The 26,254-nt window shown below is 33.4% G+C and overlaps 1 protein-coding gene across 1 annotated transcript in view; it reads right to left on the bottom strand.

The window, feature by feature from the left end:
- LOC150093864 (ATP synthase peripheral stalk subunit F6, mitochondrial-like) overlaps positions 1–25,981 on the bottom strand; it is a 35,939-nt gene extending 9,958 nt beyond the window's left edge. Inside the window, exons 1-3 of the mRNA XM_090412769.1 lie at positions 25,917–25,981; positions 23,826–24,000; positions 7,366–7,499 (exon numbers count right to left, since the gene is read on the bottom strand). Of these exons, the coding sequence (XP_090268895.1) occupies positions 7,366–7,499; positions 23,826–23,995 (304 nt within the window). The 5' untranslated portion in view covers positions 23,996–24,000; positions 25,917–25,981. The remainder of the gene's footprint in view (positions 1–7,365; positions 7,500–23,825; positions 24,001–25,916) is intronic.
- Between the last annotated feature and the right edge of the window lie 273 nt (positions 25,982–26,254).

Here is a 26,254-nt window from a genome sequence, read left to right as displayed (position 1 = left end):
ATTTTTTTGGAACTGGGTTGAATACTGATGTTTTCCAATCTCTAGACCAGTATATTTTCTTCCAAAGCTGTTGACAAATTTGTCAACATCTCTGGATTCCCTGTAGGTGTCATGTAATAATAATAATATATTCACTAATTCATTCCCAGTTGCTCTCAATAATTCCACTGACACACCATCAGCTCCATTGCTGATCACTTTTCATTATCACGGATTCCTCAGTAAATACTCTCCTTTCAAATTCTTCTTCAATATTATTATCTTTCTTGTACAAATCCTTTACATACTCCTTCCATCTTTTTTCACTGCTTTTCTCAGACATTTATCTGAATTACTTTTTGCAATTCCTAATCTAGGAATAAACTTCCCTGTAAAATCATTTATTTTTTTAAACAGATCTCTTGTTCTACCCATAAGGTAGATTAAGTTTACATTATTATTAATTTCCTATCAACAATTTTCCTCCAAATTAGTGTATTACTTGTGAGCACTCCAATACTGTCATAACTAACATTTCATTCATCTAAGGCAGTGATTCTTAACTGGTGGGCCCCAGTCCCCCAGGGGGGGGGTGGAAAATTTATAGAACATTTCTAGTTTTTTTATATTTTGATATCTCTTAAAATAATTAGTTTTTGCTCTTGATTTTACTTTGTTACAAACTAGTATCGTTTTGTATTAGTAATCTGAATTATGCAGTTTAATGCAGTAGTTTCTTTTGTGGTAGCTCCACAAGTCAACTTTTTGCTGCTGGTAACACTGCAAGGCGTGACATCTACCTACTGTTCATGTGAAAGAAGCGATTCTCTGAAGTTTTAAACAATACTAGTACGAATGCATAGAACTTAACGTTGTTAAGTGCTACTTGAGTGCAATTACTTTTCGAAACTTTCAGTGCTGTAATACTGATTTGTTATTTCTTAAAATTTATCCATTATAAAATGAGCAAACAAAGAACATTTGATTTCCTAAATCAAATAAATTTCTTAAAGTTTTTACAGTAATATTTAAGTAAAGTTGATTTCTGTTTAGTTATGATTTTTTTTTGTAATCATTATAATCAGTAAGTAAAACCACTATTTTTTTTTTAAAAAGTTTAATTATTATGATGTTACTACAAACTAGGGGGAGGGGGGCGTGAAAATATTTTAGGGTACTTAGGGACTGCAACTACTAAAAGGTTAAGAATCACTGCTCTAAGGCACTTCTGACTGAATCAATCCACCTAGACCTTGGTCTTCCTCCAAATCTTGGCATCAAACACCTATTTTGCTAACCTTTCCTCACCCATTCTATTTAAGTGGCCATATCACTTTAGATTAGTTCTGGATACGCATTCTTGAATGATAACAATGTCAAGTTCCTTTCTAATATAATTTTTAATGTGATTCTGCCACTAATGCTATCTGCTCACTCCTCTCATATCTGTGGTTTCTAGTCTCTGATCAAGTGTTCTGTTTCTAACCCAACTCTCAGAACCATAATTTAAAACTAGTTTGAACACTGTTTTGTATACTGCTAGCTTGGTGTTTTCGCTAATTTCTCTCGTATTCCATATAATTTTATTCAACTGACTCCTCACCATACCATCTTTTCTTCTGTTGTCTATTCCAAATGTAATTTGCAATCTTCACTAAAAACATTATGCCTAAATAGCTGAAATTGAAGAAGGCTCCACAGAGGTCTCCATAATAATACACTTTTTTTGTTGTTGGTTTGTTTCCCATAGCTATAAAGCCTGCCAAGTTCTAAATTTCCAAACAAGCATTTCTAAAAAATTTCTGAGCAGACAGGATTTGTGTTTATTTTTTAATTATGGAGTGAAGCAAATGAATTGTCTATTCCAAATGTAATTTGCAATCTTCACTAAAAACATTATGCCTAAATAGCTGAAATTGAAGAAGAGGTCTCCATAATAATACACTTTTTTTGTTGTTGGTTTGTTTCCCATAGCTATAAAGCCTGCCAAGTTCTAAATTTCCAAACAAGCATTTCTAAAAAATTTCTGAGCAGACAGGATTTGTTTATTTTTTAATTATGGAGTGAAGCAACTAAGGTTATGAGGCCAGTATACTATGTTTAAATGGTATGTCTTCTGGCTAGTTTCTGTTTTGTGTGATAAAACTTCCAAGGAAAATCTTTGCTGACTTTTCATCAAAGGCCTAAAATGTGGAAAGGCAGCAGGAGTAGATGATATTCGACCATAAATGGTCAAGTATGGAGGTATAAAAGTCTTACAGAGGCTACACTGCATAGTTCAGAAGGCCTGGGCAGAGAGATGAATTCTGGATGATTGGAGTCGAGCTCTCAAAGTACCCATATATAAAAAAGGAAATAAAACTGAATGTGAGAATTAGAGATATTTCTCTACTGAGAGTTCTGTTCATGGTAAGATTTACGCAAGTATACTTGAAAAACAATTGAGGATTGTGGAAAAAAAACTTGTTGAAGAACAAGCTGGATTTAGGCCAAATAGAGGCCGTCAAGATCAGATCTTCACTTTACAACAAATAGCTGAGAAATCATGGAATATAACAAAGATCTGTATTTAAGTTTTGTAGATCTGGAAGGGAATTTTAATAAACAAGAATATTAAAATAGATGTTAGAGTTGGAATAGTTAAAGCAACAGTTTGGAGTATTGCAAGTTATGGAAGTGAGTCATGGACACTCAGAAAGAGAGAGATATGGAAAGAATTAATGCATTGGAAATGTGGTGTTATAGAAAGATGGAAAAGATTAGCTATACAGAGAGAATATCAAATCAAGAAGTTTTAAGAAGAGTTGGGATGGAAAGAACACTGCTCAAGAATATTATGCAAAGAAAGAACAGATTTGCAGGACATCTTCTGAGAGGTTCTTCAGGACACCTGACAAGAACTATATTACAAGGGAAAGTTGAGGGGAAGAGAAGACGTGGAAGACCAACTAGAGACTACTAGATGCTACCGGACGATGATGACGAGATCTGGAAAAGGCATATGACAAGGCGCCAAGAGAAAAGCTATTCAATATGCTACAGTTATGTTGTCAATGGGGCATTATATCAAGCAATCCTTAGTCTTTATTTGAGTTGTAAGTCAGCAGTTAGAATTGAAGGAAGTACAGGAAGATGGTTTAATGTTAAATCTGGTGTCAGACTGTTGGATCCTACTTCTCAATCTATACTTTGGATCCGACATGTATATCACTATGATGTTCTTAACTAATTGATAAGTTGTAAGTTGATTTCTAATTCAAATATAAAGAAAATTTATATTTAAAGACTGCACCACTTTATATCTGAATTAGTTCAAGAAGTGAAGATAAACCAACTCTCAACTACCCTTCCTTTATATGTTGTTACTATATATACTGGCCGAGAATATTTAACTTACTTAATTTACCCGCTTTGGTTCGAATATTTTATGAATGGTGCAGTAAAAGAGATTCAGGCAAAATACAACTTTTGATTAACAAAAACAAACATTTAATTTTAGAATCACAAATTTTACACTTAAGATCAAATCACTAATTAAGTTATTATAAACACTTCAGCCTTTCTGATAATACTGTCATACAAACTCAGACAATGGTAAATTTGTTATCTCTAATACAGTCTTCTCACAGTTCCTTAAGTTCCAAATACAATAAAATCTACAGTAACACCTCTTCACAAACAAACATCTTTAATTTTACACTTCAGCTAATTCTCCGCAATAGTTACTGTTAGTATAGGGAAATTCTAGGATGAAACTCGCACACTTCTCTGTATAGGAATATTAATGGTTGGAATAATCTTACCGATAATCTTCTTTCTTCATCAACTTACACACAAACACTTTTTATGACCGTAAACATTTTATGCAGTATATAGCACTCATTAAAATAAATCTTCTAAGCAATAACTGAATTAATCATCAGTCACAATACACATAAACAAACGTTCTTGCATGAAGTACTACTGATCACTCATGAATTAAGGCAATAAACAATAATTCCTTATCTTGAGGTTTTATATGCACAGTTGTTCATTCCTCCTGCATTCAAATAATTCTTTAGGCACTATAATTCTAAACACAGCTGACGGTAAACTTCAATTTTACAGCCTCTACTATTCTCTAGTAACTTCGTGTTTTGCTTCAAGGTTCCGTATGTCCTTGAAAGGTCAGCGCTGAAATTAAATCTCAACTCAAGTATCGCTAGTCTATTTAATAGTCTCTCAGCGGTTTTCCGTAGCTATAATTGTTATTCTACAACTTATTAGCTAACTGCTTCTCGACTAGTAGACTTAAATTAGATGCTTGAGTGACTTGCTGACTCTCTAATATCGCACTCTGATTCCCCGAATGCTGAATACTCTGATTCCAACTGAATGCCAATTCTCTCTCTCTATGTTTCCTATCTATATCCTTTTCTCTTACCTTCTCTCAATATTTTCAGCGTTCCTCGCTTATATATCCGTTTTTCCCGCCTAAAATTCTCTCGAGATCGCTTTAACTAAAACTCTTTTCAATAAACTTTCAACATTCTCCTCACGCACTGTTCCAAACTCGTGCTCGCTTACTTACATATGTCTCCATGACAACAAAACATAATAAAATTGAGCTATTGCATAACGTTAAACTTCTACAAATAGGAATAAATAGAGAATATTTACATTTCAATTAATGTGCAGTTAAATTATCAAATACAAGTTCTTATAATATTAATATAGTAATAAATAAAATAGCTTAATATTTAAACGAGTCTTGCTTGGTATGTGGTAGATTATGTTAAATGTGAAGGAAGAACAAAAACATACAAAATAATTTCATTCACAGTTTAACAAGACCAAGGATGTACATTATCCCTGTTATTCATTATCTATATGGATCACATTATGAAGGAAAGTGGTATCAAACCTGATATCAAAATTGGAGATGTTAATGTCATTTCTTTGCTTTACAGATGATGTTATATTTTTAAATATAACATCATTCTGCTACAAGTCTGCAAGATTTCCTGATTTGAATAGCTGTTGTAATAGATATGGTATGAACATCAGCGATAACAAGACAAAGACAATGAAAATAGGCAGAAGCATTGAAAATTTCAACTGCATTATGAATGGAGAACCTATAGAACAAGTGAAAGCATTTCAGCTACTTAGCCACGATTTTTAGTGAAGATGGTAAATTAAATGTGGCAATAGACAACAGAATCGACAAAGCTCGTATGGTAGGAAGCCAAATTTATATGGAATAAGAAAGAAATTAGTCAAAATACTAAATTAGCTATATACAAGACACTGTTCAAACCAATTTTAACTTATGAATCTGAGAGCTGGGTCAGAAGTAAAACACTTGACCAAAGACTAGAGACCACAGATATGAGTCCTGAGAAAGATTAGGAGCATGAACAGATGGCATGAATGGCAATATCATATTAAAAACGAGGATATTAGGAAAGAACTTGACATTGTCAGCATCCTGGAATGCGTTAGCAGAGCTAATCTCAGGTTGTATGGTCACTTAAACAGAATGGGCAAGGAAAAATTATCAAAACAAGTGTTCTCAGCCAGATTGGCAGGAAAAAGACCCAGAGGAAGACCAAGATATAGGTGGATTGATACAGTAAAAAGTGCCTTAGAAGATAGAAATAAAACAGACTGATTTGGAGGAAAATTGTAGATAGGAAGTTAGTAATGATGTAAATTTTTCATGTAGTACTATCATATCCTGTACACCCCTTGAGGGTATATGCAGGAATTGGATGATGATGAAAATCATTGCCGCCTCTGTTTCAGGCAATTTTTTACAGATACAGTGGTATCTCGCTAATCCGAACCGCGGTTTGAAAGAAAAAAGTTGTGTACTATTATTTTATAAAATAATTATTATTTTAACTATTATTATTTATTATTTTATAGTACAGTATTTTTTTCATACTGTGGATTGTACGGTTATACTGGAGAATACAGTAAAATACAGTAAGTACTGTATTGTCGGCATGAATCACCACTGTCGTTAAAAACTGTGGCCTTCTAGAATTTACCAAGATAACTACGGTGATACACAAAAAGAGGAAATTCAAAACATGCATAATTTGGTGAAAAATATAAATCCAGATGTTACGGAATGGATTACAGGTAGAACCAAAAGTGAATTCGAAATCAAATCAAATCAAATCAGATGCTGAAATTATAAATGACGCTACAGAATGAATTAGAAGACGATTATGACGATAAAGAACTCGAAGAAAAAAAAAAAGTAAAACATGAAGAGGCAAGTTGACAGTTTTAATGAGTGCAAGAATGGGCTAAGCAGAATGGTACGCCATTCCACAATATTTTATTGCTAATAAAAATACTTTTTTGTGTATGCTATTTGGTGAAACTTTTTTTTGTGTGTTGTGTACAAGAAAGTGATATTTTTTACGCAAATTAAGTTATGTACTGAACTACGCAATTTTATTAAATCAGAATACTCAACAATACATATATATACAAACTAAATTTTTACTAAAATAAGCTTGTGTACTGTATTATTTTTTTAAGTTTTACATTACAGTACAGTATAGTAGCTTTTTTTCTATCAGTTACTTCATTTATTTACAGAATTAAATTGATGTACCATTAGAATCTTATTATTTTTGTCTTAAACGCTAGTTATTGCGGTCTCTCAGGGGGGAAATTCGCTAATCCGAACGAGTACGGTTTTTATTAGTTCGGATTAGCGAGATACCACCGTAGTCTCTAAACCTGTTGAGACATACAATAATACCTACCACTATCTAAAACTGCAAAAAAATTTCTTCATTCATCTCTTGTTGTTTTCAACGAACCTAAGTATTTTCTAAATGTTTCAGCTCAAAAATATCAAAATTTTCATGTCAATAAGTTTCTTTTTCTATCCCCCAATTTCCAATAAATATTGAGTAATGTGCAAGCTGCTTAAGCCATCTTTCCTGTTTGCAATTACTATAACTGCTTAAATACTGCACAGCTTGGCATAAAGTCAGATGTATAAAAAGTCCAGTTCATGCAAAATGAAGTATTAACTTGTGTATACAATGAACAGAAACTTAATAAAGAAATATTCATTTTACAATGGAGTTGAAAGTAGAAACTTGGAGATGATAGCTTGGATAAAATAAAAATAGCAAGCTTTTTTCAGGTATGTAGACTGACTAGTGATTTTCATAGTATTTCTAAATATCTAATTTCATTTGCCATCTCAATATCATTTTTAGAATTCTGAAGAAATATTTTAATATCAAATTTTTCTTGGTGTGTTATAAATGTTATAAATGTGTTATAAAATATTGTTTTCCTAATTTAGAATGAGAAAATGGTAACATTTAGGTAACTTATTTTATTTAATTAGGTAAATAATTCGTTACAAACCTTTAAAAGTCAAAGTTGGAAATGTTGTTAAATCTATCCCTTGCCCTCCTCCGTATTGTTTCTGTACTCTTTCAAGTTCTTCAGCAAGTTGTTTTTCTATCTCAGGTGTTGAATCCACAAGACCTCCTCGAGCTCTAACAGTTTAAATCCATATTACTATTCAATGACTTTATTAACATTCATAAAATGCATTAAATTAATTAGCCTGAACCATTCTAAATATATGTTTATAATAGTTTCTGGAGAAAACAATTATTAAAAGTGACACAGACAAAATCATTGCTGATCTGGTAAGTGAAATCAAGTGGATTTCAGAAGTCCTGAAAAACTGTGTATGATACTTTTTTTTTCTTCTTCTTCCCCTTGATTCCAGTGTTTGCAATGCACTTGCAACCTTTCCCATATGGAGTTAGTATATATAAAATTTCCATCATTGAAGCATAAGCATACTAAATTATAGCTCATGAGTGTCATAATTTTAATATATTAATGGTAAAACAGTCTAAAATGCAGTCTTGAAAACTATTCACATAAGAAGTGAAAAGCAAGGGAACTGGTAAAAAGTGGGAAGACAAACAAGTTGCACTTCTTATTGAAGGTTTGAATAAATCCACAAGTCAATATTCAAATTTATTACTATTTTTAATTTTGATTTTGTTAAGAAAATTCAGTAATAATATTGTGTTTCCTAGGAAGGACCTCCAACGATGAGTCTCTTCGCTCCATGGAGGCCTGAATAATAATAATAATATTAATATTAATGCTCAGATATAACAGTTTCCAGTATCTAAAAGAATTTATTAGCCTTTAAAACTTTAATGCCAAGCTGCCAGAATCATGCTCATCATACCTGTCCCATAGGTAGTGAGACGAACTATGATGTAACAAATTAAAACACAGACCTGAAATTCTTATAACAAACTCAAATTTAGAAAAGTTACACATTAGAGAATGTCAAGCAATTCAGTGTCCAAATTAAAATTATATTTAATTTATTATATTTAATTTAAATATTCAAATATCTGTAGGACATACTAAGCATCACTTATGAATGGTCATCTCAAGTGAAGTGGACTGAAATTCTACGAGACCTTATCAACCTAAGGTAGATAATTGTCTCAGCATAATCATGTTGAAATGGAGAAAGCAGAATAAAGTAAAGAGTTTGGCTGATTCTGCTGGAATACACTGTAATCAATCAGCCAAACTCTACTTTATTCTGTATTTTCTGGAAAGATACAGATGGCAACAATCTTTCCAGAAAATAGAGCTATGCTACTGATAATCTCCATCTTGTCCAGTTATTTCTCTCTCTCACACACACAATTAATGCCAGAGTACAACGTATCACTCTCACATTTGGGAAGTGTGTATGTGTGTGTGTGGGGGGGGTGATTTTTACATCCCATACATTCACAATACAAGTGACCTCAAAATTAATTCTTTATGCATTTTACTTACCCTTAATTTCAATATATATACATATACTCAACTTCCTTTTATCTATAAACAATAAATTACATGATAACCACAGTAATTAACTTTAATGAAATCGAAGTACAGATATTTTGTAATGTAAATAATAGTACATCATCAGTGTGAAAAAACAAGCAAATCAAAGAAACGGGAATACAAGGTACATACAGCAGTCGGTGGTTTAGTAATTAAAAACTGTTGCCATGTGCTAGAAATTAATATTAATAAATAATATTATTAAAAATTATTTTTGATAGTTACATAAAATAAGAATCTCCCAAACTTTTGAGAAAGAGAGAGAATCGTTCTGATTCAGATTTGGCCGATGTAAAAGGGCTTTGCAACTTTCTTTGAAAAGGCGTTCATATTTAAACCTGCTTCTATGGAGAAGACAAGTTTCATCCCACTGGATACTTTGTTTAGTTCAATACTATGCTGTGCCAGACCAGACTTTTGAGATTTCATGTATTCGATATAATACTGATGTTCATTAATTCTTTTTTTCCACAGAACAGCCTGTCTGCGCAAAGTATATTATATTACATTCACAAGGTATCTGGTAAATGTCAGCTAGTGATAGAGGTGACAGTTTGTCTTTTGTAGATAGCAACAGATGAGAAATTTTGTTGATAGGAAAATGTGGGAATGAGATGACACTTCTTCAAAATTCTACCAATCAGTTTAGAGATGCCAGAAATATAAGAGATTGGAACCCTGCAGTCTGTTGAAGAATCCTGAGGCATTGAAACATAGGAGTCAATTATCTGCTGGATTTGATTAGGTTGTAACCATTAAATTCCATTAACGTTTTGATAGTGTGAAGTTCTTGTTGCAAGCTTGAGGGAGAGGAGCACACATTATGTGCTCTATTAATTAAAGATGATAACACCAATTATTTTGAGGGGTGTGATGAGCAGACTTTTGATGAATGCATCTGCCAAGTAAAAAGTAGGTTTTCGATAAACACTGGTTGATAAATCATCAGCCTTTTCTTTTTCCATGGTGAAATGAATGTATGGGTGAAGGCTATTGATTTGTTGTAGGAAAGTGGTAAGTTCATTTTCAGAATGAGACCAAACAGCAAAGACATCATTAACATAATGAAACCAATGAGAGGGTTAGGGATGAATGGATGAGAACAAGGTATCTTCCAGATGGTTCAAAAAATAGTTTGCCAAAGGTGGAGACAGAGGGATATCCATGGCAGTGCATTCAACTAGTCTGCAGATGTTGTTTCTCCAGCTGAAATATCCTGATTCTATAACAAATTCAAAAGCTTTGCAATATCAGGAGGGTAATCATCATATAGTAAATTAACAGTGTCAGATAATGGAATGTTGGTAAAGAGGGAAACAATGTCAAAGCTGACTAACAAATCCAACTCTTGTATTTGAATATCCTTGATTTTCTCAAGAAAATGCGTGGAATCCTTGATGAATGATCTGGATTGTCCAGTATGGGCAGTAAATAAACATGACGGAAATTTAGCAATTCAATACAATTCATGATGGTCTTACTGGTGTGATGATAATCTTCACATATGGATAACCTTCTTTATGAATTTTTGGGAGGCCATATAAACGAGGAGTTCTTCCAAAATGAGTGTGCAACATGTCCAAAGTATTTTCATCCCAACTAACAACTTCATCAAGCAGCTTATTTAATTGTTTGATTTGTGTTTTTGTAAGGTTATAACTAATTACTTGATAGGTGGAGGTATCTTGTAAAAGGCAGTCTATCTTCCTCTCATAGTCGGCCTTATCCATTACCATTACAGCTTTTCCTTTATCTGTTTTGAAATATATTGCTCTTTTGTCTTAATAAAAACAGTACATGGGTTTCAGCACTAGATTACATGGATAATTTGCTTTAAAAGAGTAAAGCAGCAACTTCAAAGTATAGTTTATTAGCATCTTCGCTGGAAAGTCCAGACAGATTGCATTCAATGTTGTGCAAAAAAATCAAGATACAGGATGCATTTAGGTAACACAGCAAAATCATGGCCTTTAGCCAATATACTAGTTTCAGCATCAGACAATGGGCATCCAGAAATATTCACAATCCATTTATTAGTAGAAGTGTTGTCAGAAGTAATTTTTTGCTTACGGTATAATGATTCGTATTTTTGCATCAGTCTGCAGGAATGTCTTTCATAAAAATATGAATCATTATACTGTAAAAAAAAAGTGTCAAAAGTCATAATACATTTTATTAAACCCACTTTTTCGGCTTTAGATCAAGACTCAACAAATATGCTCGCTTGCCTGTGGTGAGCAGATGTTACAGCTGGTGAGTAGCTTCAGATTGTACAAAATAGACTTTTTTTTATTTAAAAAGTTTTCTAAACAATTTTTTTAACTTTAAGAATAACAAAAACGAATGTCATAAATTAGATTTTTTGGTAATGCTTCACAAAGGAAAAAAAAAAGGGAGGGGAAGCACATTATTTTCTTCCTGAGTAGGATTTTTCATTTGTCCAATCCTGCTCTAGACAATTTTATTTTGCCTGATGTTGCCACAACAGATGGTCTGAAACTAAAATTGAATGATTATTCAAATTTTAACAGAAATCTTAACACCAAATTTCATTCAATTCTATCCAATTAGTATGGAATGATTAATATCAGTATTAAATCTTGTCAACCAAAATGTTGAATCTAAATCAGGCCATAGATATGTTGTGTGTATTCTAAATCCCAAAAATCCCAAATTTTGCAACCCCCCATTCTATACATGATAAAATCATGTATAGAATGGGGGGTTGCAAAACATGAAATGAAGAATGCTTCTTGATATTCTACCTAACTGAAATTTCAGATAATCCTCATCATTCTCCCAATATCCTGGTCTTTTCTTAACCAGCTTTCCTCTTGGCTAGTCTGACCGTAACCTTTCCCTCCTCTCAGCCTCATATCCTATGACATTACATGCCAACTAGGATGACCTTCAGAACTTCTATGCCTCGTTTCCATGGTCTGATTATTGCTTCTGATCCTAGAACCTGCTCTGATCTAATAACAGAAATTATTCTTACTCAGATGAGTACTTTTATTCGCCACTCCAATCAAAACCTGGTAATATATCATAAAGGTAAAGTAGACAGACATATAATGATACCTCTCGGTATCAGTTTTTTCCTCCAACTCTTGTAGATGACTAAGGTAGATCTCCTTCCACTATTCCACAAAATATCCTCAGTATGCATCTGATTAAATTTTGCAAGAAGAACATCTGAAAACTACTCAGCTTCTCTCCATCGGTTCAATCCTCTCGAGCTTGCCGCTCTCAGGTCCAGCTAGCTTGTCGATCTTTGTAGTACTTTCTGCAAGATTGTGAACTATGCTCTGCTGAGCTACCGCTTTACCAGTGAACTCCTTGTGGACATCACGGCGTGCTCCCACGACCTCCGAGGGATCTCTCGAACTTCTTGACCAGTCAAACGAAGAAAACAAAAAAGCCCTGATCTGGTGCTACCACACACTATATATCACTGGCCCGATGTTCTTTCTGCTACGTCATCATTCTTCTCCCTTGCACACGGCACCCTACTTCTCCCATGCACCTAGCACTGCTGTCTCCCCTAGTGTGTCTTGCTAGAAACTACTGCGTGCAATTTCTCTCGGGTGCACATGTACTGCTTCGGGCTATCTTTTCTAATCCGATTATCTCTTTCTTTTCATGACACAAATATTCTATACAATGTTCACATAGTTTTGACATTCAGAAATCTTACAGTAAGTAGTTATAACAAAGTACATAGATAAAATTACTTAATTTACAAATACTGTTGGTAGTTCCAATTAGTTTTGTATTATTATAATTACAATTATTTTGCCTGCTTCAGGTTTAGGAGTGCCCCTGTTTAAATGTCATTGGCTATTTACTCACAGATTCTTAGGGCATTGTAGATGTATATTTACCAAACTCCTAAACAGGGGCACTCCTAAACTGAAGCAGGCAAAATAGCCATAATTATAATAGTTTATTAAGAGGAGTAACATGGGAGTTTTCCCAGAAATATACATAGTTTTGTATTATCTGATATGCCTGTATTGGCTCTGGGAATGTCGTTGCTTGTTAAATCTGAAAGAAAAAATTATGGATGTAATTTTCTCTCATTCAGAATTTAGCACAACTAATGAAAACAAATCGAAAATTCCTGAACCACAAAAAATTTTGTTTCTTTTTTTACAATTTAATGGAAGATGATTTTCGTACTAATCATGTAAAACCAAAGATTTCATAAATAAAAATTAATATGTAATGGTATACAAAATGCATATTCATAGTGTAAAAATGCTCCTTCTCACTCCTCCATTTCTTTGCATTTTCATTTAGTTGAGAATATTTTTTTTTTTTTTGATTTTTTGAATCTGAGAACGTATTAATTGATTTCCCATAAGATATAAGGGAAAATTGGGTTTCGAGATACATACTTTTTGAGATACGAACCAGGGTCAGGAACGAATTCAGTTCCTAAGTCAAGGTACAACTGTATTTAAATAATCAATGCAGGTTTTCAAAATTTATGAACTACATCTTTAAATATGTTAGCCTCAATATTTAGTTTACTATTTCAGTTCACAAAATAAAGGACAAAATAGCCATTTTAGAAGAAAAAAAAATCTAAAGGACAGAGCAGTGAAATAAAGGACTGTCCTCTTAAATAAAGGACGTATGGTCACCGTAATTATATGGCATGTTTCAATTCGTGGTAGAATTTATTTGAAGTTAGCCTTTGTAATCTGTTGTAAGGACATTGAGAATTTCAATTTTCCATTATATCTATTCTGCATAGACTTGAGCGAAACCATATGTTGCACTGAAACACAATATCTAACTAAAAACTATTGTCCAATTTTTCAATTACATGAAATAAGTGTTTGTTTTATTGCATTTGAAATTCTCGATGTCATTATTGCAGATCACGAAGGCTAATTTCAAATAAATTCTACCACGAATTTATTTGCAATTAGAGACAGCTGGAATGAAAAGTGCTAACTAATGAATCACACTATTTCTTGAGAAATATATTAGACTGCAAAAGCCACTATACCTTATTCAGGGATACAATAAAACTACTTGTTTTTCTTGCATCTGCAGTATAATGGCTGTTGGAGAGGGCATGTTGTTACCGCATGGAGCGAGTTACTATCATCTTGATGTGAACATGTTTAAACAATTTTCGTGTGCAAGGTACATGCAAAACTTTTTAATATCTTTTTTCGTAAAGTAAAATCAGGGGCACGAATTATACGCTACGGCAAGTTATATTCGAGTAAATACGGTAAGCATTTCACTGACAAGTTGACATCCTTCTGCTGCTTCCCCCTGTGCAACTGACTTGTATATCGAGTTAAAATGCATAAATATTTTTCTCACTAGTTTTTTTTTTTTTCAAACCAACATTAAAATCAGTTTAATAATACAATAATCAATTTTACACTGAATAATATTATAAATTTATATATAAATAAATATTATAAATAAAATATAATATTATTTATAAAATTATAATTATAAAATATTATATTATAAATTAATTAATTTTTCCCCTGATAAAAACTGCCTGTCACATGAGCAACTTGATTTGTAAATTTTTGGTACGTGCCGGCACGTCAGAACTCGATTTGTAAACTTTTGGCACGCGCACATAAAAAGGTTTGCCACCAGTGCCCTAGGGCAGCGCTTTCCAAACTGTGGGCCGCAGCCCCTTGGGGGCCATAGGTTTTGTTGAGGGGGGGGGCCATGAAATAATGAAAACAAATTTAAAATGTTTTAAGACTAAGTAAATGTTTTTATTTTAAAAGAAACGTATTTAACTTTTATTATTTCTTATATTTTAATGGAAAAATTCGCACGTTGGTGTTGGTTCACAAACTTTGCTTCCTGCATATTTCGGCACTTAATGAATATTAGTAAATATTGCTTATTCATATGTTTCATTTCAAAGCAGTGGTTAATTGTATTTACTTCGAATGTTCGAATTGTATTTACTTCGAAATTTACTCCAAATCTTCCTGTCCCAGGAAGATTTGGAGCTTCCCTGATGAAGAATCTTTCATCACGCGTTCTTAATCAGGGACTGTTGATATTGACTTTATATACATATCAAAACTCGTTTTGTATTATCACTGTCATCCGAGCTAGTTTTCTGTTACCAATAAAAGTTTCGCATATACTTCACACATGAAAAAAAGCTTAAACAAGTTCATGTGGGGAGATAGTAACTCGCTTGCAGTGGTAAACAACACGCCCTCCCTAATAGCCACTATACTGCAGAGGCAATAAAACCAAGTACTTTTATTATGCCAGTGAATAAGGTATGAGGAGTCTGTGTAATATATTTCTCAACAAATAGTGCAATTAGAGACAACTGGGATAAAAACACTAATTAATGAATCACATGTCCCCTCATACAGAAACTATGCTGTATAGACTGAAACAAAACCATATGTTGCATGGGAAAACACAGTATCTAACTAAAAACTATTGTTATTAATTAGATGTGTGTGAGTTTGATTTCCTAAGGCAGCAATAAAATTCAACTGAACTTGTTAAAATTCGTAAAAGTGTTAAACTAAGTAATATATATATATAATGAATGTTATGGCAGTTTCACATATGGAATTCGGTTGAAGAGAGTTAGCATTTCAACTCAATTGTTAGCTATGCTTTTATCTTTCGGTTGCACAATATTTTGCTAATATCGCACCAATCATATGCACGTTTTAATAACCTGCCTTTGCTGTCTGTTTCGCATTAGGCTTAATTACCGTAAAGGGAGAAAAGTCACAAAAGAGAAAAATGTTCCTGGTCCGGGGATTCCCTTATTCAGGTAATATTCACTAATTTCATGTTATCAGTCTGTGGTGTGCCAGTATCGGCAAGTGGTGATATTATTTGATCTATTCTACGTTAAAAAATTTAACCCTGAGATGGATAAGTGGCTGATAAAAAATATAAAAAAATTCCTGTGAACAATTAGAAGAAGCAGAAACAGACTCAAAAAAAAAAGGACAGTATTTCATATTTTACCAGAACAGCCCACATCATCTTCAGAACCAAACAGTAAGAGGCAAAAAATGTAATATATGCATTTGATTTTTGCAATATTTGCTGTGTATGTTTTGTATTGAATATAAATACAATAAATATTATAATAATATATCTCTCTATTACGATTTTGTTTTGAGGGGGACCGCGAAATAATTTTTGCAAAGGGGGCCCCTGACATCCAGAAGTTTGGGAAGCACTGCCCTAGGGTACTGTGCTTTCACCTACACTCTTCCTCCTATACATCAATATTCTCTCTCTCTCTCTCTATCCTATTCAAAGCACTGCTGACAGTGCTCTCCACTTCTCTTTTTCAATTTTTAAAACCTTGTAATGTTCAGGTAATTCATACTTCAAGATCTTTAATCAATGCCTTAAACAGTGATCTTGCTATTCTCAATTGAGGTAAAGATACTGTGATGAATTTTAAAGCGACTAAAATGCAATCCTATCTTATTTCCAGGAAGAAAGACCATACATAACTCTCCCTTACTTTTAACAATATCCTGCTTGCCAACTAGGAATCAGTTTTCTCTTCTTGGGTTAACTTGTACCTATCCTGAAAAGTAGCCTAGTCATGAAGATACTTCACAACTAGGCTACTTGTATATGGTGGCTAATGATCTCACATTAATTGCCTTAGTATCCCATAATGCAAAGTACACATTCTTTTGGGTGTGCATAATGCTATGCATTATAGAAAGGTCCACTACTCAGACTAGTTTTGACCTTTATTAAGATCTCAACAATGGGAGCCAGATCCAGAAGAGATACCAAGGTTGAAGTAATACAGAAGTCATATTTCCCCATATACAAGTAATATACTCAGAGTATTTTAATAATAAGGTGATATGATACACATTTTCATTACTTGTATATGGGAAATATATGACTTCATCACTGATGACATTTGTCTTTAGAATTGATTGTCTTGATTCTTTAAACATAAAAGGATCTTTTTTTATCCTACTGAGTAGAAAAGAATAAGCCAGTCATTTCATTAAGAAATGATCAGAAAAGCTATCAATAAAAATCACGTTCTCATACCCGATCTATCTTCTCTTACAAAATTCATGAAAAAACTGTATATTTCTTATTTTTTAATAAGAAAATGGAAAGTTCAACTTTGAATTTGCATTCCTTTTAAATAGGTCATGGAGATTTTTTGTAAGTAAATGGTCATCTTCACTTTCTTCCTTTCTCTTATCACCTTCAAAGTCCAAAACTATTCTTTCTTCTATATGAAAGAAAGACAAGTAGGAAAAACAGACAACTATTAAAATTCAACTTGCTGTACATATTCTTCTAAGGAATTGTATAATCTTTATTATTATACCAATCTAACATTTGATTAACATTTCTCTTTCTGTGTCAAAGACTTCAGAAAATGATCATGTCAGTTCCAAACCTTCCTATACTTTTCTAACAGCTGTTATCCTAATCGTTGTAACTTGACGTGTTTTTTTTTTCTGTGATCCAGTTCCGAAATTTTCTTTCAAGCAACATGTTCTTCAAATTTGTGCTAGCTCCAACAGCATGATACTTTTGGTTTCCATTTCAGTCATGAAGCTCAACCAATAAGCTCCCATTACTTGTTAATCATTGCAGAGCATTACTTGAGAATGGAAAACTGATGTACTTTGACCAAGACAAATAATTTTTCACATCATCACTACCGATAAACAATATCAAATTTAGAAGTTAATATTTCAAATTATAAGGATGAGGTCTAAAATTACAATATCTGATTCTAACAACAATCTCACATTCATTCATTTCAATAAAGCAACACAAACCAATGCGCAATTTAGTATTTTATCAAGCAAATAATATTTTTCTGACCATGAAAGAAACTTAATTATAAAAAGAAAATTATTTAAACAATTTTAATTAAATAAAATACTCTAGGACATCTGTAACACAACAGATGATCTACACCTTAAAATATATTATTATTGCATGGACACCTCCATGGAGTCCTAGGACTCATTGTGGGAGACCCAGACTATCAACACAATATTTGTTATACCTCTGCTTGAATCCATTACTCACAACTGACTCAGGCAACCCATTCCATTCATTCACCACTCTCCAAGTGAAAAATCTAGTCCTCATGCCTTTGCTAACCACACTCTTACCCAACTTCCAGGAATGACCTCTTGTTCTGCCCCCTCTGGCCAAAGTACTGAAACATTTCCCCTGTATCAATTCTATAAAAGTCTTTCAGTAACTTGAAATGTTTCTATCACATCACCCCTTTTTCACTTATCAACCAACTTTTGCAATCCACAAACCCTCAATCTGTTCTTATAGGAAGTATTCTACAGTTCACTCACCATCTTATCCCCAAGAACCCAGGTGACCAGACCTGAGCACAATAATCCAAATGTGGTCGTATCAAGGATTTAAGAGAGGAATGATAACTCCCTTATCTCTGTTTGTGTGTTCTTCAATAACCAAATAATCCTATGAGCTATCCTGTCTACTTTAGTGATATGCCCTCTAAACTTCAACTCTCTATCTACTACCACCATCCCTAGATCCCTGGTTTCATCAATTTCTAGGAGCACACTTCCCTCAATGCGGTACACAGCTTGTAATCTTGGTATCCTACGTGCATAACTTGACTCTTTTCCACATTAAATTGACATCCATTATGGTTTGCACATACTGTCAACTTATTTAAATCATCCTGCAAGCTCTCTACATCACTTTGATTAACTATTACTCTACCCAAGTTTGCATCACCAGCAAACAACTGAATATCTATCTTCCTTCAAATTATTTCCTATATCACTTATGTAAAAATTAAACAACTGGTCTAAGCACAAACTCCTGCACTTCAACACTACTGACCTGCCTTCTCCTGGATTCTGCTCCTCCATACATTAATTTTTAGTATCTGTCCATCAGCCACACTTTTATCCATAACACCAGTTCGTATCCATTCCCCATTTGTTACAGTTTGTGTAACAGAGTTCCATGTCGTATCCTGTCAAATGCCTTAGCAAAATCCAACAGTATCATAGTTTAGCTATTCCCTTTATCCAACTCAGTTGTCACTCTATCATAAAAAGTTTGTAGATTACTACGGCATGACCAACCCTACCCTTCACAAAGCCAAGCTTATCCTTCACAGAATATCATCTTCTTACTCACTCATTCCTAAATTCTCTTTTGACCAACTTTTCCAGTACTTTTACCACCACTTTTGAGATACTAATCAATTTATAATTTGCTACCACAGATTTATATCCTGCTTTATGCAAAGGAATTATTTTGTACTCTTTCCATTCTCTTGGGATTTTTATCAGAGCTGAGAAACAGCCTAGAAAAAGGCATCACCAGTTCTCCCATGCATTCTCGTAAAAGCAAGCAGATTATCCATCCAATCCCACAGCTGTATTTGCATTCAGATTCTGAAATATACCAAGGACCTCAATTTTTCAACTTCTGTTTCTCACATCAGTCCCTGTCACCTCTGTCATAATGATATCTTCACTTGGATGATATACCCTTGCAAAATGATCACTCAGTAGCTCAATTTTGTCTGTCTCTGTACCTCTACCATCTGCACTCATTAAAGTTATTCTTTCATAGTCATTCTTCCTCCTACTTGCCACATAGCAAAAAAACTCTTTGGGATTTCCTTTTGGCTGTTTGGCTAATTTCTTCTCATAACCTGATTTTGCCTTGCTTACCATGCTGCTCACCTTTCTCTATATGTATCCTCCACAACATTTTCTTTGTTTGTGGTTCATGCTTAATGACTGTACTTATTCATCTAACTTGTACTCGATTTACCCTCCTGACCATATACAGCGTGATATTGTTTCCTCCAGATATCTCTCGACTAGCCTCCATGCACTGTGAACATCCTTTCCTTGTAGATCTTTATTCCATGGTACTGTTTCACGCTGCCTCATAAGTGTATCATAATCACCTGCCTTGTATTTCCACATATACCTCTTTTTAACTGGAATTTCCATATGTTTTGCTACCTCTCAAGTCAAGACAACATGATCACTTTCCCCCAATCAAAGGCAATGTCATCTCAGTTACGGACAGGTCTTCGAATTCTATAACAAGATCCAACTTTCTGATATCCTGAGTCATCTCCATCACATTCTGCTTCAAGTAATTATCTCTCAGTAAGTGTAAATTCCATTTCCTTCCTGCATAGTGATCTTTCCTCCTTCCACTCTATGTCTCCAAAGTCCCTATAATAATTACTCAACTTGCACTCATACTAATCTGCTGATGAGTATCTTCCAAATCATCCCTGGTATTCCCTGGCCTACAGCAGCACACAATTTTATGTTTTGTCCTATTGGCCTTAATCTCACACCAGATTGACTCAAAAGAACTGTAATCTGTCCAACTGACTCTTATGACTAACTTCACATAGCTCTTGTTGGCTGCAATTCATCTGCTGTCATCAGCAGTACACCATCCATCCTGTCTACTCTATTCTGAAAATACTAAATTCATTATATTTTATCCCTGTAACTACATCATGTGCTGTTAGCCAAGGCTCACTAATGCTTATAACGTTTGGCAAGGCTACACTGACCAAAATGCCCCAAAACTTCTCCTTCTTGTTCTAATACTCCTGGCATTAATATATAAAAACTGGAGTATCCTTGTAAGCCTCCAACCACCTTTATTTCCTGAATTGACCACTGTATTCAATATTTTTACTTAAGCGACTAAATTCTACATTTGTTTTTCATTCTCACACTCATTTTCTTCATGAATGTCTTCACTCATGTCTACATCTGCCATAATTTCTTTAGTTTTCCTGACTTTGTGCTTTTGCTCTCAGTGAACAAAGCTCTCTAGACACTTAACTCTGAATCCATTTAAGTGCAGTCCATCAGCATTGTACAAATCATTATGTCCATCAAATTCAGGCCACAGGTCCACAAAAACTCTAGAGAAAGGCAAAGGCCGGGGAAATTAACTACCATCGCCCTCCTTCTCAATTTGCCTCTATAATGGCATGACAGCAGACTCACAGACTTCACTTCTAGCTTTTCTTTTTACTTCTTCCAATAACTCTTTGACATCCTCCCTCACTCAATATTTCTCACCTCTCAGGTCATTTGTTCCAGACAAAACAATCAATTCTTTCACCTTCCCTTTCTACGTTCCAACAGCATTACTAATATTATTAATTTTCACATAATTAATAATATTTATTAATTATGTGAAAGAAGATTTTGTAGCACTTTCATGAAGTACTCCCCTTATCATAGAATCGCCATAAAAAAAAAAAAATCTGTTTGCACTCTTTCTTTCATTTATTCTTACAATTTTCTTTATGGCTTCAGACCTCTTGCTTTTTTCTGTTCTCAGTTTGACTAATCTCTTGCTGTTTCTGTAGCCTTTCAATCCCACGCTTTGTCCTGTGAAGGACTACATGCAAGCAAGCTATTTCTTTATTCAGGCTTTCCTAAGTTCTCCTGAACTTCTGCCATTGTAACTTTTGCATATATCTTATAGCTTTTATATTTTCTTCTATTTGTGAAAGGCCTGGCTTGTTAAAATTATTATATTACAAATATCTCCTGGAGTCACAAACTATTCGGGTAGGAAACAAGAGAAGCAATGAATCCAATAGGCACCATCACAGTCTGCACTCACCACCTAATCAGGAAAATAGATTCCACCCATTGATCACTCTGTGCAATAAAATTATGCTTCTCTTCTATACATCACACCTTTATATAATTTCCAAGAATGGCCTTAACTCTTTTCCCCTTCCATTCTTCAGCTCCTCAAAAAATATCCTAGGTATGTATCTATCTAGAAGATAGCCAAATGACTGGACTCGTTCCACCATTATCCCAATCTACAAAAAAAGGCAATCACAACAAATGTGAAAACTACTGCACCATTTCCCTTATCTCACATGCTAGCAAGATCTTACTACACATTATTAAGGAAAGATTACAAAGTTTTATAGACCTTCAAATCTCAGAAAATCAAGCAGGATTCAGAAAAGTCGAGGAACTAGAGATCATATATCTAACATCAGACAAATAATCGAAAAGCAAGGGAATTCAACTTAAGGCTTTATAGATTACTCCATAATAGCCACAAACGAACAGGAATTAAAATCCATCCTGAATCAATTAGAATGGGAAAGCTTAAGAGCCATGGTTTACGAATAAATCAAGATAAAACCAAAATAATGATTTTAAGCAATGCAGAAGAGATAGATATAGAAGGAATTGAAATTGAAATTGCCTTTGATTGTATGAATTGGAATATTTTATGGGACATCATGCAAGAATTGGGAATACCAAACTATCTAGTAACCCTCATAAAGAACTTATATCAAGAAAATCAAGCAACGGTAAGAATTGAAAACTCAGTGTCCCCTGCATTCCAGTTTGAAAAAGGATCAAGACAGGGATGCATACGCTCACCATTATAGTAAAACTATAATGAAAAGATCTCTAGAAAAGTGGAATGGAGGCATTAAATTAGGTGGCCGAACAATCACTAATCTATGATATGCAACGATAGTGATAATAGTCACAAATGAATAGGAATTAAAATCCATCCTGAATCAATTAGAATGGGAAAGCTTAAGAGCCATGGTTTATGAATAAATCAAGATAATACCAAAATAATGATTTTAAACAACACAGAAGACAGATATAGAAGGAATTGAAATTGTCAACAATTTCAACTACCTTGGAGTGATAACAAAAAAAGATGGATGTAAAACAGAGATAAGAAGAAGAATAACACTAGCTAAGAAAGCGATGCCTGATTTAACTAAGATCTGGATAGACAGGCACATCTCCAAAAAGACCAAAATTAAGCTTGTAGAAACCTTAGTTTATTCTTTCTCTATGCTTCTGAGTCTTGGACGATGACAAAAGATGATAGAAGAAGAATTGAGGTGTTTGAGCTCTGGTGCTGGAGAAGAATGTTAAGAATGTCTTGGATAGAAAAATGAACAAACAAAAGTATTCTAGAAGAACTGAATATCCACACAAGATCAACAAACATAACTCACAAGAGAATTGTGCAATATTTTGGACGCATATGCAGAAGAGAAGGAGAAGATGATAGAAGAAGAATTGAGGTGTTTGAGCTCTGGTGCTGGAGAAGAATGTTAAGAATGTCTTAGATAGAAAAATGAACAAACAAAAGTATTCTAGAAGAACTGAATATCCACACAAGATCGACAAACATAATTGACAAGAGAACTGTGCAATATTTTGGACACATATGCAGAAGGGAAGGCAAATGCCTAAAAAAATAATCATCCAGGTAAACCGTGTGAAAAAGAGGCACCTTCCCCCCCCCTCCCAACAGATGGATTGACGAAATATCAAGAATTACCAGACTTAAACTAGAACAAGCAATAAGAGAAGCACAGGAGAGAAAGAAATGATGAAGCATCATCAAGAAGGTCACTAAATTAAAAATTAAAATTAAACATTAAACTTTGTCTAATGCAAAATTGGGTTAGGGTTTTAAATAAGACTAGTGATTGTTTCCAGTATTTAAAGCAGTATTTTTTAAACTTCCCACATATCCCTTTTTAAAATTTAATAACACTGGCATATCCCTCTCTCAGGTAAAAGCAATTTGGGAGCACTAATAATATTTTCATTCAAATGTGAATCATTATAAAAGGTACTCATTTTTCAACATTTGCATTATAATGAATTACAAAAAAGTGAAACAGTTTTTTTTTCCAGTTATTATATACATTTTTAGTTATATGAATCCAATATACATGTAAAGCAAAAATTATGAAATTTAAATTTTCAATAATATTTACTTTCAAAAATTAAGAAATTTAATCAAAACCCATTCAAAAACTCTTGTAATACAAATCTCAGGTCTATATCAACAGTAAGATTAATGAGGTGATGATTCTACTGAATAAGTTATCTTCTTACTTGCTTTTCTGTCCATATTCTCTCAATTTATCAACAAAAAGTTTCTGTATAGGATCTGTCAATGAAGCAGTCTGGAGAACAACACTACTTGCACCAAAATTTCTAGACAGGCCTTTATATAATCCATTCTTTAATATGACAAGATGAGGAGTAATTTTTTCCAAAAACATTGTATCTGAAAACGAAACACAAAAATCACTTAAACCAATTATTATTATTGATAATTCAAAATTCAATACATACTGTGTGAAGGTTAGATGTTTATTAGTAGCTAGTCTAAATAAAATGACAAAAGTTCTCTTGATGCCAAGAGCTTTTTTTGTCTTTATTCACTCTTAAATTCTCCATGACCATCTTCAAATGAAAGCGAGTTGGCCTGTCTTATACAGGGGTAGCAAAGTTTTTTTAGCAGTAGCAAATCAGCCAGGGAACACACACACACACACAATTAACCAAAAAAAAAAAAAAAAATTGAAGAGTGAATTCAACAGAGTGGCTTCCTGCAATGAGTTAGGGATGTCAGGTAGGTGTCATGTTTTTAAGTGGTTCCCACCCACAAAGGGTTATTTGCAAATCTATAGTACATTTGTACTGTGGGGCTAAGGATATATATATATATATATATATATATATATATTTTCATTCTCCACCATTTTCATCCATTTCATATTCTTTTGTATTTTTTTTTTATTAATTCCATAGTTTGGAAACCCTGTTCTACAGATCAAACAGAACTTTTCCAAGCTACTTCAGGCCTCCAATAAGCAGAGTAATGGTCTCACACCAGGTGATGAAATTAATCTCCTAAATAAAGACAATGAATATTATCCATACTACCTGCAATGGGATGTAATAGCAACAATAATAATAATAACAATTTGCATAAAAAGCATTAAAAAGTTGGTTTAATGGATGATTTAGCAGTGAATTTGGAATTAAAGATCTTGCTGTGTTCCACAGTGACATGAAGTGAGATACTAGGAGAAGTACTAAATGAAGCATGCAGTGAGCTCACAGGGCCTATCTACATAAATCTGGCAGAATATATTGATAGGACTGCCTCCAGGACACAAACAGATGCTTCTATAATAAGAAAAACACATGTTTATAGGGCTGCAATGAAATATCCCTTTAAGCAACTCAACTGAGTTGGTTGATAAAAGCATCGTTTTCTATAATGATGAAATGAAATGTACCATTAGGCTATTCAACTGAAAGAATGCTCATGAATTTGATTCATTTACCACAATCACCAGTTTATAATATGCTATTTAAGATACAGTTAACTGTTATAAATTATGATGATCAGTTCAAAAACTGAAGAATTTTATGCAATATAAAAAAGTCTGATATTAAAGCATTTTTAACTTTACATCTGAATGATGACAAAAAGGTAATCTCGTTTTAATCCTTTATCAAAGCAAAGGTTGCACATTAAGTATCCTTATGACTAATCTGCCTGTGTGTGTGTGTGTATATATATATATATATATATATATATATATATATATATATATACACGTGTATGTATATATAGAGAGCATAAGCAAGAGGATTACACAAGAAATATCCTCATGACTAGTCTCTATACACGCAGGCACAGATATTTCGTGAGGATATTTCGTGTGTGAATGTAATATGAAGTCAAAAGTTTCTCTCTCTGTGTGTATATATACATAGAGCGAGAAACTTTTGACTTCACATTACTTGCATTAATATCCCATAATGCAAGACACTTTCTTGCATTTCGATATTACATATAATAATCGCAATGATAATAAATAATTGCTCTATAACTGTGTCCCAATCTAAATTTAACCTTTACGTTAGTTACGATTTTGTATATAACTACTACTGTTCTACATATTCTAATAATGCAATATAACACGCTGATAAAATTAAACGTTATAATATTCGTAATGTACGTCTAGATGCATTTCACTCTCGATTTAAAAAGAAAAAAAAAGTTTGAAGAGAAAATCGCACTATCAAAACATTTTTACATGTAAATAGTTGCACATGATATTTTATTATTATGATTACCAAACAGAAATATTACAAAAAGAACAATTCTACTAAAATTTTGTTTACCAAAAGAGCTCAACACCTATACGACCTTCGAAAGTGTTCAAGCGTATCCTACCGGAAGATAGTTCATCGGAATTATAAAGTAAATAAAATAAACACTAGATGGCAGAGTTAAAAACAAAACAGAACAGGAATTAACTTTTTCAATAACTGCTAAACAAAATATAAACTTATTTAATATCAAAATCCAACTAATAAAAAATCTCTTCTCTATATACTTTAGTGATTAGGTACTCACACTAGTGCAGTTAGACGAAAGTGGACACTGTTAGATCCTAAGAATCTAAAAGTGTTCATTATGGATGCAAACGTAGTTTCCAAAGGGCTCCGCAGGCCTTGCA

This window comes from Typopeltis vanoorti, chromosome 23 (genome assembly GCF_054136105.1).
Source record: "Typopeltis vanoorti isolate ZY-2024b chromosome 23, IOZ_Tvanoo_1.0, whole genome shotgun sequence".
NCBI lineage: Eukaryota > Metazoa > Arthropoda > Arachnida > Uropygi > Thelyphonidae > Typopeltis > Typopeltis vanoorti.
Note: the sequence above shows the minus strand (reverse complement) of the source record. Positions and strands in the feature narration are given on the sequence as shown.